The 13,157-nt window shown below is 36.4% G+C and overlaps 1 protein-coding gene across 1 annotated transcript; it reads right to left on the bottom strand.

Moving 5' to 3' along the window:
- Positions 1 to 1,232: 1,232 nt before the first annotated feature.
- RBP2 (retinol binding protein 2) lies at positions 1,233 to 8,788 on the bottom strand. The gene is made up of 4 exons (XM_058031309.1): positions 8,678 to 8,788; positions 5,776 to 5,954; positions 3,071 to 3,172; positions 1,233 to 1,507 (listed from the first exon to the last, which is right to left on the bottom strand). The coding sequence occupies exons 1-4, from the start codon at positions 8,748 to 8,750 to the stop codon at positions 1,454 to 1,456; spliced, it is 408 nt and encodes a 135-aa protein (XP_057887292.1). The 5' UTR covers positions 8,751 to 8,788; the 3' UTR covers positions 1,233 to 1,453.
- Positions 8,789 to 13,157: the final 4,369 nt, after the last annotated feature.

Raw genomic sequence — 13,157 nt, 5'->3', positions numbered from 1 at the left:
GCTCTGTACTAGCTACTAAAATGAAATTTATCTCAATCCCAGTGGAAGCAGGCTAATGGCCATGGCCACAGAAGTATTGGTGGTACATTCATCAGATTTTTGCAGATGTAACCTAGTTCAGCTGGGAGGCTCCCTCCTTTCCTACCCTGAGCTATTGACAGTGAGTGGGCTGAGGAGCAGGTGGAGATGAGGAGAAAGCATATGCTCCTCCATTTCTGCCAAAGCTTTTTCACATATTTTCTGTGCTTCCACAGAGCCACTGATGTGTTCAGTGGATTTTCACTCCTCCCATACTAAACAGAGGATGGGAGCCTATGGACATGAGGGAACTTAACAGTGCTAAAGCTGATGTGGAAGTTTTTACATCTGAAAGGCAAGGTTGTAGGAAAGACAGTGTATTTTATTAGAATAATTCATGTCATTAGAAAAAGCAGATGAGCTTTTGGGCATACAAGCTCTTCTGGGGAAGGTGTGCACACATTCTGTTGAATAATAAAAGTTTCTATCTACTGAAGTAGTGTTCATCATCCATGGTTAACTTAAACTTGCCTTTAGCAAAGAACATGAATTCTTTTGAAAAACCCTGAATAAAACTGAGAAGAATTGCATGGAAAAGATTTTCCTTTTTACAGTCTCTGAAAGGTGGTACAAGGTGAAGATTGCAGCATGCTGGGCACTCTTTCTGCACAGGGTACATGCACGCTGTGTGTACTCTGCAGTTTTCCCCTCACAGTCCTAAGTGTGCCTTAGTTTTCACACCATGGAGCAACTCTTCCATGCAGGGTTTGCTTCAAACAGCAGATTTCCCCACGGGGATGGTTGTTAGGCTGCCAGCTCTAACTGGAAGTTACAGCATTGTCATTGATCCGTGTTTGGATGGTACTGAGGAGCTGCAGCACTTCACAAAGGCCATGGGATATTGATCAGGGGATAATCAGCAGCAGCTTTAGACCTGGGCCAAATCCAGGGGAACAGTCCTGATGTGAAAGGACATGCACTGTGCTCAGTGAGGCATTCTGTTGCCTGCAACTGTGGACTTAGTGATCCAGGACTAAATTAAATAGAAACAGTCCAGTGAATATCCAGTGTTAATCAGTCACCCAGAGACATTATGGTAATACAGCACTATGGAGACACAGACTGTGACTGAAATAATTGTGGCTGTTCGTTTTCAGCCTTGTTGCTAATGGACATTCCTCTGGAAGTCATTAAAAAGATGTAGGGAAACATAATTTGAAAGAAAATTACTTTTATTCAACTCTAGACTGGAAGGTAGAGGAATTTATGAGGTATGTAACTCTTTGATGTTATTTGTATAAAATGTGTTTGTTTCCATAAACAGGCAGGTAATATCTTCACATAGAAGCGTCAAAGGAATGAAAATCTGGCTCCATTCTTCTCTTCAGACAAAACCAACATTGTGATGAAAATCTGGGAGGTTTTCTGCTCCATTTTAGTTCTTCTTCTTAAATGTCTGATGGCACACCTGGTCTTCACATGTCAGTTCCTACAGTATTAAAACAATTAGTAAGTATATAGTGGTAGAAGTTTTATTTTGCATACATATCAGATCCCACCAGAAATTGCTACAACTGAACCACTGCATTAAAAACTTATGAAACAGAGAACACTAAGAAAAGTGCATTATTTGTAACCAAACAGCAGGTACGCATTTCATGTCGCAGTAATTAGTTTTTGATACATGAACTGAACTCTAAGAAGAATAAACATGAACGATGCATTAAAACTTTGCTTTAATTCAAGGTTTTTTCATGTTCTGTTATTAAAACAATATAATGTAATAGTTTATAATTCATGTTACCTCAAAATTCATGAGAGGCACTGAAACAAGGAAATAAATAAAAAACCAGGAATGCAGCATTCCTGAGCCAAACAGGGCTTGCAAGGGACTGGAAAAGGTGGCCAGCAATGGGCCAAGCCTGCAGGACAATTTCTGGGGGCTGCTGTGAGAATCTGCTTGGTTTTGTTTCCACCAGCCTCAGCCTAAACCCTGGTGCCAGCATGCAGAACTTTCCCTGTCAGCTTTTGAATGTGTGCTCAGGCAGAGCTGCAGGAGTGCACTGGACAGGAGATTTTGGTTGGGTGGCACTTTGTGGTTTTGGATTCCTGTCTCTGCCCTTTCAGGCACAGAGATGGGAGCCACTGTGACTGCCCACACCAAGCATGTGCACAGCAAGCCTGGGAAGGGGCAGATTGCTTGCAGCAAAGCTTAGGACAGAACAATGGGCTCAAGAATCTCTCTCCATCCCCCTGCTGTGCCACCCCAGTATTGCCATGCCCATTTCTTGATTGGAAACTCTGTAATCATTATCATTATGAGAAATGTTAAAAAAAAAAAAAAAGAGTAGATGTGGTATTTTGTGATATGGGTTAATGGGCATGGTGGTGTTCAGTCAAAGTTGGGACTTTGTGATCTTGGAGGTCTTTTCCAACCTTAATGATTCTGTGATTCTACAGTACTGTCATTTTGAAATCTTTCTGCACATCACTGATTGCTGATTTCCTGCACAGGTTTTTCTGGCTTCTCTTGGACTCCCCACATCTATCTTTGGGCTACAGCTTGCTACTTTAGGTGTTTGAATTTATTATTGAACTAAGAAAAAATAATTGCAGTATAGGTTGTTTGTGGGATCTTCTTGAATATCCAGAGGTTTCTGATCTATATTACAGTGCAGTGTGCCAAAATTTCTTATTGTTTGGCTCAGAAAAAGAATAACATTTACCTTGAAATCTGATTTTTTTTTTTTCTGCTTTACCAGTGATTATATAAGAAAAAGATTTTGTTAGAGGTGCAATGTAACAGGAAGGGTTGAGGGCTGGAGGGAAGTGGACTGTAGCAAAAAAAACCACTGCAGGGTTATGACTTAATTGGGAGCAGGGTGGACAGAAACTGAGCATTCCTGAATTGAAACAGAGGAGAAATTTCCTTAGAGTTCAGAGATCAGAACTGTCTGAAGACCTTTCTAACTAGAGAAAAATGACAAATCCTTGAAACAGAAAACCCGAGCAGCCTCAGTGATGTGCTGTGGGTGTGTGGAGCAGCCCTTACCAGGTGCAGGATGTCTCCTTCAATCCAGTGCTTCCAGCCCCTGTTGTTCTTTTCACCTTTCTGCACACAGACCAGTTTGTCACCATCCCAGGTCACCAGGGACTGCATGAATCAGATCATTAACTCAGTTACATTAACCAGAAGCTTATGAACATATGAAAATAAGTTCAAACAATGCGAATACACAATTACAGTTGCTTCCTATCATTCTCCGATTTCCTCATTAAAAAAAAACCCCAGAGCATTTAAACAAAACCCAAATGCATTCAGGATGACAGCTGTGTGACAGAGGGAAGCTTTTGCAGTGCTTTGTTGTCATTTCCATGAGTTTCTTCACATACATGAGTAACAAGTGTTCACACTAACTGGTGAATTGTTGAATGTGTTTACAGCTATTGGTGCAATATATGCAAAATGCTTTTTTTCCTTGCTGTTTGAAGGCATCAATGAATAAAAGTTATAGGGTTTCATGAGTGAAGACTTGAAGGCTTGTACTGCAAAGTGCAGTGATAACACATTTTCTAGCTCTGCATAAAGTAACAAGAGGAACAGTGTGTTACTATCATCTCATCCACTAAATTTGCTTGTCCTCACTAAATTTGTTACTCACATCTCCATTAAATGTGTTTGTATATTTTAATGTACTTTCTGAAATGTCTGGTGGCACACCTGGTCTTCACATGTCAGTTCCACAGCATTAAAACAATTAGTAAGAAATTTAAAGAGATGTGATCATAAGCTGGACAATGGGCTGCAGCTGACCCCTGCCTGAGCAGATAGGTTGGACCTGGTGCCTTCAGGAGCAGGAGAACCTTCAGCAAGGAAAAGTTCTCTTTACAGGCTGAATTACCTGTCTGCAGATGTTCCAGGGTACATTCAAAGCAACTTTGTTGGAATTGCTCTGCATTTGAACCACTGTCTTTTAGGGGTGTATTTAACCATGTATCAGGCATCTCCTTATTAGACACAGTTACAGTCCATGAAAGCTCAGTTATTATAAAGCTCCAAGCATATTGGGAGCTTAATTTATTTTCTAGTCCAGCACTGGATGATTTATTCTCATATGAGGGAGCTTTCCATTAATAATGAGACAAAACTCATTCCATTTCAGTTAATTTCTTTCTTATTTACGGAATTTTCAAGCTACATGCTCTTTAAATTATCCATGCCCTCTTTACATTTAAATGTTGCCTACCAATTTTATTACCTTCATCTAACTTTAATGTGTTTGAGGCATTGTTTTGTTAATGAAATGACCAGAAAATACTTTTAGAGCAATTCAGAAAGTAATGGCATGACATGTGTGCTTTTTCCTTCTCCCCTCTAGAAACAAATAACATGATTCCTTTAGAAATTAGTATTGTAATTAAATCAAGTGGAGTTATAAATGCACAATTCCTTCCTTCCTCCTTCCCTTCCCTTCCCTTCCCTTCCCTTCCCTTCCCTTCCCTTCCCTTCCCTTCCCTTTCCTTTTTTCCTTTCCCTTTCCCTTTTCCCTTTCCCTTTCCCTTTCCTTTCCTTTCCTTTCCTTTCCTTTCCTTTCCTTTCCTTTCCTTTCCTTTCCTTTCCTTTCCTTTCCTTTCCTTTCCTTTCCTTTCCTTTTCCTTTCCTTTCCTTTCCTTTCCTTTCCTTTCCTTTCCTTTCCTTTCCTTTCCTTTCCTTTCCTTTCCTTTCCTTTCCTTTCCTTTCCTTTCCTTTCCTTTCCTTTCCTTTCCTTTCCTTTCCTTTCCTTTCCTTTCCTTTCCTTTCCTTTCCTTTCCTTTCCTTTCCTTTCCTTTCCTTTCCTTTCCTTTCCTTTCCGTCTTTGCAGAGCAAGGTTTTGTAGTGGTGATGAGCACTAGAGGAGCACTAATTAATGGATTTAAGGAGTGATGAAATGAGTCCTTAGATCCTTAGCAATGCCTTCAACTGCTCTGAAGAGATGTGGGAGCAGTGTTTTTAAGCATAGAATTTGTCACAGGAGTTAGTTCCACTCAGTGCACACTGGAGAAGGAGACAGAAAGAAATTTAGATATGGGGATGTTCAGGATAGTGAAAAAAATGGGTCTTACTCTTTGATGGCTTGCAGTGCCGTGAATGAGGAATAATTTGGAAGAAACCATAGGAATTACACTGCACAAACTTAGTTTGAGAGTTAAAAGTGATCTGTGGTGAGCAAGCCATGTCTTCTGCTAAATTTGTGTCCCTCCAGTGAGGGATGATGTGAGTTCAAACACAAATATGTTTGAACTTGCCAAAACAATTGCCAAAACAAACAAACTGCCCTGCTGAGACTGATCAGTGCAAACCCATCCCAAAATGAAAAGTGCTATTGATGCAGTCCTAAATTCAACCCCCAGTTTCCTTAAAGAGGATGCATAGGTAAAAATACAATTTTGCCGCTTTCTGGATACATAAGGTGTATCAGAAAAACTTGAAAAATCCCCCAGTAGAAAAACCTAATTAATGATTGTCCTCACATATCTCAGTAGCCATCCTGATTTGCATTTCTAATAAACGCTTGTAGCAGGAAAGAAAACTGTCTCAGGATGCAAATTACTTCTGCTTTATAAAAATCCTCTGATGTCAGTAAAATATTGGGGTTTGACTTAATATATTCATAATAATAATACAATAATAATTCATGTAATATATATTATAAGCTGATTTTGGGAGCTGCAGGCTCCTGGAGCTGACTGTGGCATGAACAGACAGCAGGTTTTTACCTTCACCACTCTGTTATCCAGTCCTTTGGTGTGCTCCTCAAACTCCACGCCCACAGTGTAATCCAGATCATAGTTTCTGAAAGTGCTGAGTGTTCTGGTTTTAAAATTGTCTCCATTTTGAACAATCTCCTTGGTTTGTTTCAAGTGTTTGGCAATCTTACGAGTTGCAAAGTCAATACCTGTCAAAAACCAGAAAAGAGAGAGTGAAAATGCCAGGATTTGGTAATGAAAATAAAGCCCCACAGCATTTATATTTACACATTAAAAATATAATGTGTAAATATATACATTTATACATAAATATAAAATATATATTTTATATTGTATATATACAATATATAATATTGTATATAGACAATATTATACTGTTCCACAATTGGTGCTCTTACTTGCAACATTTTTCAGAGGAAAACATAATTTCAAAGAAAAATCCTCTTGTGCTTACAAGTACACTTTCAACTTGAGGCTCTTCCACTGATAATAAATTTATTTCTTAATGGGATATCTGTGGGAATATTGTGAGCATATAACATACAAGCAGGAGTGAATAGATGCTGGTGTGTTTAATCACCTGAATTTTTTTGAGAATGTGAAACAAGAGGGGCTATTAAGCCTGACAGTGCCTTTTTTGCCTCACTAAAGTAGGATCTCTGAATAATATCCCTTATCAGAGATTTAGCAGGTTAGACTGGGTATGTAATCAAGGGAGAATAAGCATGTAATCAAGAGGACCTGGGCATGTTACTTTTATGATGAACCTGTAGTCTGGGAGTATACAAGAGGTTAATTAATTAGTGTAAAAAAATGAAACAAAAAAAGAAGCAATCAAACAAAAACGTGAAATCCATTCTTGTTCAATAGCAGACAGACAAACAAATTGCAGTTCAAAAGGAGACAAACCCAAAGTCAAAAGTCAAAAAAGAGCATTTGTGCAGGGCATTTGACGGTTTCTGTTTCATATTCTGCCAACATTTCCTGCAGTGCTGATCCCCTTGGCACCCTTATTTTGCTCCCAGCGAGGACTAACACGATGCTTGGCACTGGGAGCCCTGCTGGCACCATGGGGAGAAAGAACATCCCTGGCACCATCCCAGTGCCAGCAGCATCTGCAATAATAATTTCTGACATTGGGATCTGATTGTGCTGCTGTGTGCACATGAAATCACCTCCCATGCCCCTGCAGCTCTGAAAGATTCGGGTTTGGCTTGCTGGCCATCCTCTGGTGGCTGTAAATCACTGCCAGCCCAGCAATGCCACTCCCTAATGGAGCCCTTTTCTCCTGCTGGATTCATTATCCTACTTGGGAAGTGCTAATTGAGTTGAGCAAGAGGATGGAGCTTGAAAAAAAAAATGTGGCTTTTAAACGTGGGGAATAATGGTCTTGTTCAGTATTTATATGCAAGGCTTCTTGGGTATATTTTATCTGCTGTGGTGGATTAAAGGTATCTCCGGGGCTGATTTATAGCCAGGCAACATAAAATTTAGTTCTCTCTGAGGGCAGAAATGTCTAGACCTCTAAAGAAATGCTATTTCTGACTAATATATTGGTCTTGTAGCTTCTGGAGAAAAATCAGGGAGGTTTTATTAAAGCATGGTTTTCATAACTGCATTTTGAACAATATAAGCAATAAAAATGATATGTAGTTCTATTATAGTATATTTAAATACTTTGTAACATGTTTATGATAAAATCAAACTTTCTGACTTAGAGGGCAAACCTAATCTTTAATTAAAGTATAGAAATGTGTATGCATTAATTAAAAGGACAGATGAATTAAAAATACCCCTCAAAACCTGTGTGCTTTGAATCTGAGCATATTAATACTTAAAATATCAGCAAAATGTAAAATGGGGAGAAAAAGAGCAGAAGAATATCTTTTCACCCTTTCCCTGCCATTTCTTTCTGAGAATCATCTACAGCATTTGCATCTTTGCACTGGTTTTGGTGTTGGGTTATTTTTGCTTATTCATTGGCAGTTTGAAATTACTATAGCTGATTGTGTAGATATAACTTATAGTTTATATATGCACAAAAATCTCTTCAATTAATGTGTATCTTTCTCCTTAAATTCAAGACATTGTCCTAATCATTCTCATTTTCAAGCACTCTCTCTTTTTGTCCCTCACAAGTGTATATACATAATATTTACAGATGTCCCTGAAGTTATTGAATTTTTTTCCACAAATGCAAAAGCTAAAAACCATGGATAGTGAGACTTGACTTTCTCTCTTAAGAGAGTTAAAGCTTTGGCAAAATTGCAACTTCTTTCAATTGTTGATGAATAATGATTAGAGTTTATTTTTATGTATTTTTATGTATTTTATGTAGAGTTTATTTTTATGTATTTTTATTTTTATGTATTAATATACATACATATGTATGTATGTATATTATGTATTTATGTACTTCTATTTCAGTCTGAAGAGATCAATCAATTAGCAATAAGGTTCTTTGGTAAAACTAGTAGAAAATCAGTTAAAGCATCAAATTTTCCATCTCTGTACCATAATTAGTTCAAAGCACCAATTAAATAATGGCATTATTATTAATTTACTGATATAGAGTATCTTATTCCTCTTTAACTAACTTGTGGCTCCACTGTTAGAGCAAGAATATACCAGGAGTACAAAAGAGCTTTTAGATCTGAAAACCTGTTGGTTTGGGGCTTTCCCCCCCAGATGTATCTGTCTTTTCATTTATCTAAATAAAAAATAACATCTTTGGCTACCAGTCTTCAATTGCTTATATATTTAGATCATTGCAATTCTGAAAACAATTACTTGATCTGGCAGCAACCCTTATGCCACAACGTATATTACAGAAAAAGTTCATTAATTTTAGAATGATTTGATTCAGAACTGAACCATTTTCTCCTGATCTCATTAATATTTTGTCATTTACCTAAAGCAACCATGTATCCTTCGAAGTTTTCATTGGTCTGCATCTCCCAGGTGCCATTGTAGTCGGCGGGCATGGTGGCAGAGCACGGAGGCAGCTTCAGCTCAGGAGAACAGCCTGGACGCAGCCTCTGCTCAGGGAATCTTTTATAAACCTCCCCAGAGCTTTTTTTCCCACTCAGGTTTATGGTTTTGTAGATAATGCAGTTGAAGGGGCAGAGTGATAACCCTGGAAACTTTGCTTTCATTGGCAAAGTCCAGCTGAGCAGCTGGCAGACAAGGAACAATTTCAGAAATATGGAGTAATACAGGATATGATTTTACAGTGACCTTTGTCGGGAACTGCTGGCTATTATGGGATACCTTTGAAATATATTGAACACGGTGGCAAATTGTACAAGTCAGTTAAGGTTCCCAAGGTGAATTGGTTTTTAGCTCCTTTCTACGTGTCACTTTTCCCTATGAACCTGAGTCTTACAGAGCTGACCCATACAGAACTCCCACTTAAAGCTTAAGGAAGTCTTGAGCGTGAAACAAATGTTAGACAGGGCAGGAGAGAGAATACTCTTATTCAAAATATTTTTGGCTTTTTTTGATTTTCAATATATCTGCCATATATCAATAGCTGTGCTTATACCAACTGCACTTTCATTTTTTTGTTTTGGTTTAAGAGTGAGTTTAGCAAATGTAAACTAAATCAAAATCAATCATAATTAGTATCAATCATGCCCTGAAAATGATTTCGTAATTCCTCTGAAACATGTCAGTTTTTATTGGAAATCTATTTTATACATAGTTGGGGTGAAAAACATGGATTTCAGTTGTGCAGACAAGCACATTCAGAATGTGTCAGAACAGAGAATGTGCAGTCAAATTTTACTGGAATTTAAAGTAAGTAGTAAAAGCAAATTAGTTTAAGATAAGGTTTTATGTTGTGGCTTTAATCAGACAAGATAATGTACAGATGGCTCTACAGAGACAATAACTGAAGTGACCAAAAGTAAAAACTTGAACTCCTTGCCTTCCTCTCCTTTTTTTTTTTTTTTTTTTTTTTTAAATTGGAATATTATTTTAAAATTTGCTAGAAAATGTATTAAGGTCTAGATCTTCAACTCAGAAATTAGTAAAGGAAGAGTTACTGATCTTGTGATTTCCCTTCTATGCCTTTACTTTGTTTAAATTTAACCAAGTTAAAATTCCACAAACGCTGAAAATTTGTACAGGGATTAAAAAACCCCCACAAAACAAACCCAAAGAAAATTGAGAGTTTCTGGAGGTTGAGTTCTTAAAATGCCTCAACTTCAGGAGCTAATTTAAGACAAGGAAAAGAAGTTTCAGTGTCCTGATCTGCACTTGCAGGAGCCCTGAAAGGGTTTTCAGTGGGGCAGAGGCAGGGGGAGCTCAGGGAGTGGAAGCTGGAGCTGAATTCCTGTGGGAATGCCCAGGAAATTCCTGCAGCCCTGGCAGAGCAGTTAATCCAGGGGAGCTGGCACCTTCACTCAGGATGAGAGCAGTGTCTGAAACCTGCCTGATCTCCAGCACAGCTTATTGGGCTGATCACATCCACTACTCATGTGTTTGCTTCCACTCTGAGAAATTCCAGGGGGAACTCTGTGAGTGATGCCACATTGAAAGTGAAAATTAATCCCCTTTTGTTCTGTAGTGTATTATGTAATACCTCTGCAATAACTGGATTTTGAACATCTTTGTGGACTTGACTTCTTAGCTTCGGTGTTGCATCAATGTCCATAATACATTATTACTCTATATGTAAATATATAATGATATTTACATATGTAGTAATATAATAATAATATCAAGGTAAAAATATACTATTTTAATATTATATATTATATATTATATATCATATATCATATATCATATATCATATATTATATATTATATATTATATATTATATATTATATATTATATATTATATATTATATATTATATATTATATATTATATATTATATATAATAAAATATATTATATATGTATTATATATGTTATATATATAATATATATTGTATATATATAATATATTATATACCTCTCCAATAATTGGATTTTGAACATCTTTGTGTGCTTGATTTCTCAGCTACTGTGTTTCATCAATGTCAATAATACATTATTACTATATAAGTAAATATATAATACTATTCACATATATATCAATATAATAATATAAAGATAAAATGATAATATTTTAAATAAAATATTATATATTATCTATTTACATATAATATATAATATATAATATATAATATATAATATATAATATATAATATATAATATATATATTTTATATATCTATATAATATATTATATATATTATATATATTATATACCTCTGCAATAATTGGATTTTGAACATCTGTGTACTTGGCTTCTTAGCTTCTTTGTTGCATCAATGTCAATAATACATTATTATTATATAGGTAAATATATAATACTATTCACATATATAGGAATATAATAATAATATAAAGATAAAATTATAATATTTTAAATAGAATATTATATATTATCTATTTAGATATAATATATAATATAAAATATATATAATATATAACATATTTTATATATAATCTATATTATATATATTATATATATTATGTATATTATATATATTATATATTATATATATTATATACCTCTGCAATAATTGGATTTTGAACATCTTTGTGTACTTGATTTCTCAGCTTCGGTGTTTCATCAATGTCAATAATACATTATTACTATATATGTAAATATATAATAATATTTACATATATAGCAATGTAATAATAATGATAATATAAACATTCTAATATTTTAAAATAAAAATATAATATTTACATATTACATGCACATACAAAAAGGTCCTGTAAAAATGAGAATATATCAGACTGTCTACAATCACCTCCTAGAATGAGAGCATGTGCCAGAAGCTCAAGGTGGGATATTTTCGATGCTCACTGATTTCAGTTCTGACACAGTTTATTTCCTATGTAACACTCATTTTGGTCAGCTGGGGAAGAGACTGAAGCTGTGACCATCAGCAATTAATGTCCATTAACAACTAACAGAGTAACAGAGGGCTCCATTGCTGTAGATATTCAAAGCTGGGCACATTCTGAGAGAATTCATTATGACATGAATACATCCTTTGCACAAAATTTCATAGCTAGTTAACAGCATGGACATTTACTTGTACAGCTTTTCCCCACAGTGTTTTGGTTATGCTCATCCCTTATTAAATTTTACTTTTTTTCCCCAATATATGTGTTTTCTAAGCATGTGTTTATCCATCAGACTAAATTAGCCTTTTGAGCCTTTTCAGGTAAAAATACGACTAGGAGGTTTACAGACACTACATTTAACCAATCAGAGAACTGGCTAAGTAGGGAATTAATAAAACATGAAATATTAACAGAGTTCTGTGATGCTTCATGAGCTTAAAAAGAGTGTGGCACTAAGGTCCACAAAGAGAATATTCAGTTTATGAATCAAAATCTCGAGAGACAGTAGAACCTCTAGCACAGCCAAATGGTGCCAGGGCACAGCGCAGGGATTGCTCAAAATATTGCCTGAAACCCTGGGGGGACAGTTCCAGCTCTCAGCTTTGCCTCTCAACAAAGTTTTAAAATTTTTACTTATTATCTACTTGAAATCTTTGGAATTACTCTTTGTGCTTTGTATTTATCGTTTATGCCCTCCATACACAGAGACAAACTTTCAAAATGGCAAAACAGTATTACCTTCCCATGGGAAAAGTGAACATTTGGAGAAATGCAGGTAAGGTGCCCTCTCCCAATTGTCATGACTGTCTTGTTCTCAGCACCCTTTGCTTGCAAAACCACTTGCTAAAAAGGAAACACTGAGCTCATATCTTTTTTTTTCAACACAGGGCTAAGATTTGTGGCAGAATATTGAGTTGGTGGAAATAAAGCAAAGTCAAAAAAATCAACTTACTTCTGCTAAAAGCCTAAGTAACTTTTCCAGTCTTTATTTATGTGTGAAGAAACAAAGATGGCATTGTTTGCCTCGTTCCTATGAGTCAGGATTGATTGGAGGCAGTTTGAAAGGAAAAGCTGTCATGGAAAACACCCAAATGCTGTTTGTGTGGAAGAGTCGGCTTCCAACATTTCCAGCTCCTCCCCTTGTGTCTGAGACCTGCCCAGAGAGAAGTTCTGTCTGGGTAGGTGAACAAAGTTCAGCCTTTCTTGCTGTCTGAAAGAGCTGCAAGTACATTCTCCTTGGAAAAGATCTCCTGTCAGAGCTCCAGATGAAGCACAGAAGGACCAGTCAAATGGAATTTTCCCTGCAAACTTTTGGGGATGGTGTTTTGAAGAGTCTCTAACATGCTTCCCACTCTGCCCTTGCCTCATTTAATTTTTCTTTTAAATGATCCAATATGCAGATATGACAGAGGAGAGAAATGCCTGGTACTCCTCCCCCAAGCAGCCCCTGCACTCCTCATGCTTGACAGCTGGGACTTTT

Source organism: Melospiza georgiana, chromosome 10, assembly GCF_028018845.1.
Source record: "Melospiza georgiana isolate bMelGeo1 chromosome 10, bMelGeo1.pri, whole genome shotgun sequence".
NCBI classification, from domain to species: Eukaryota; Metazoa; Chordata; class Aves; order Passeriformes; family Passerellidae; genus Melospiza; species Melospiza georgiana.
The sequence above is the reverse complement of the archived record's forward strand: the minus strand, read 5'-3'. Positions and strand labels throughout refer to the sequence as shown.

Bases quoted from the DNA above. Each gene is read 5' to 3' on its own strand.
- RBP2 (XM_058031309.1), bottom strand. From the start codon at position 8,750: ATGCCCGCCGACTACAATGGCACCTGGGAGATGCAGACCAATGAAAAC. The intron at 3,173-5,775 runs GTAAAAACCTGC...TGATTCATGCAG, and splicing joins TGGATAACAGAGTGGTGAAG to TCCCTGGTGACCTGGGATGG. The intron at 1,508-3,070 runs GTAAGGGCTGCT...TTAATACTGTAG, and splicing joins AAGGAGACATCCTGCACCTG to GAACTGACATGTGAAGACCA.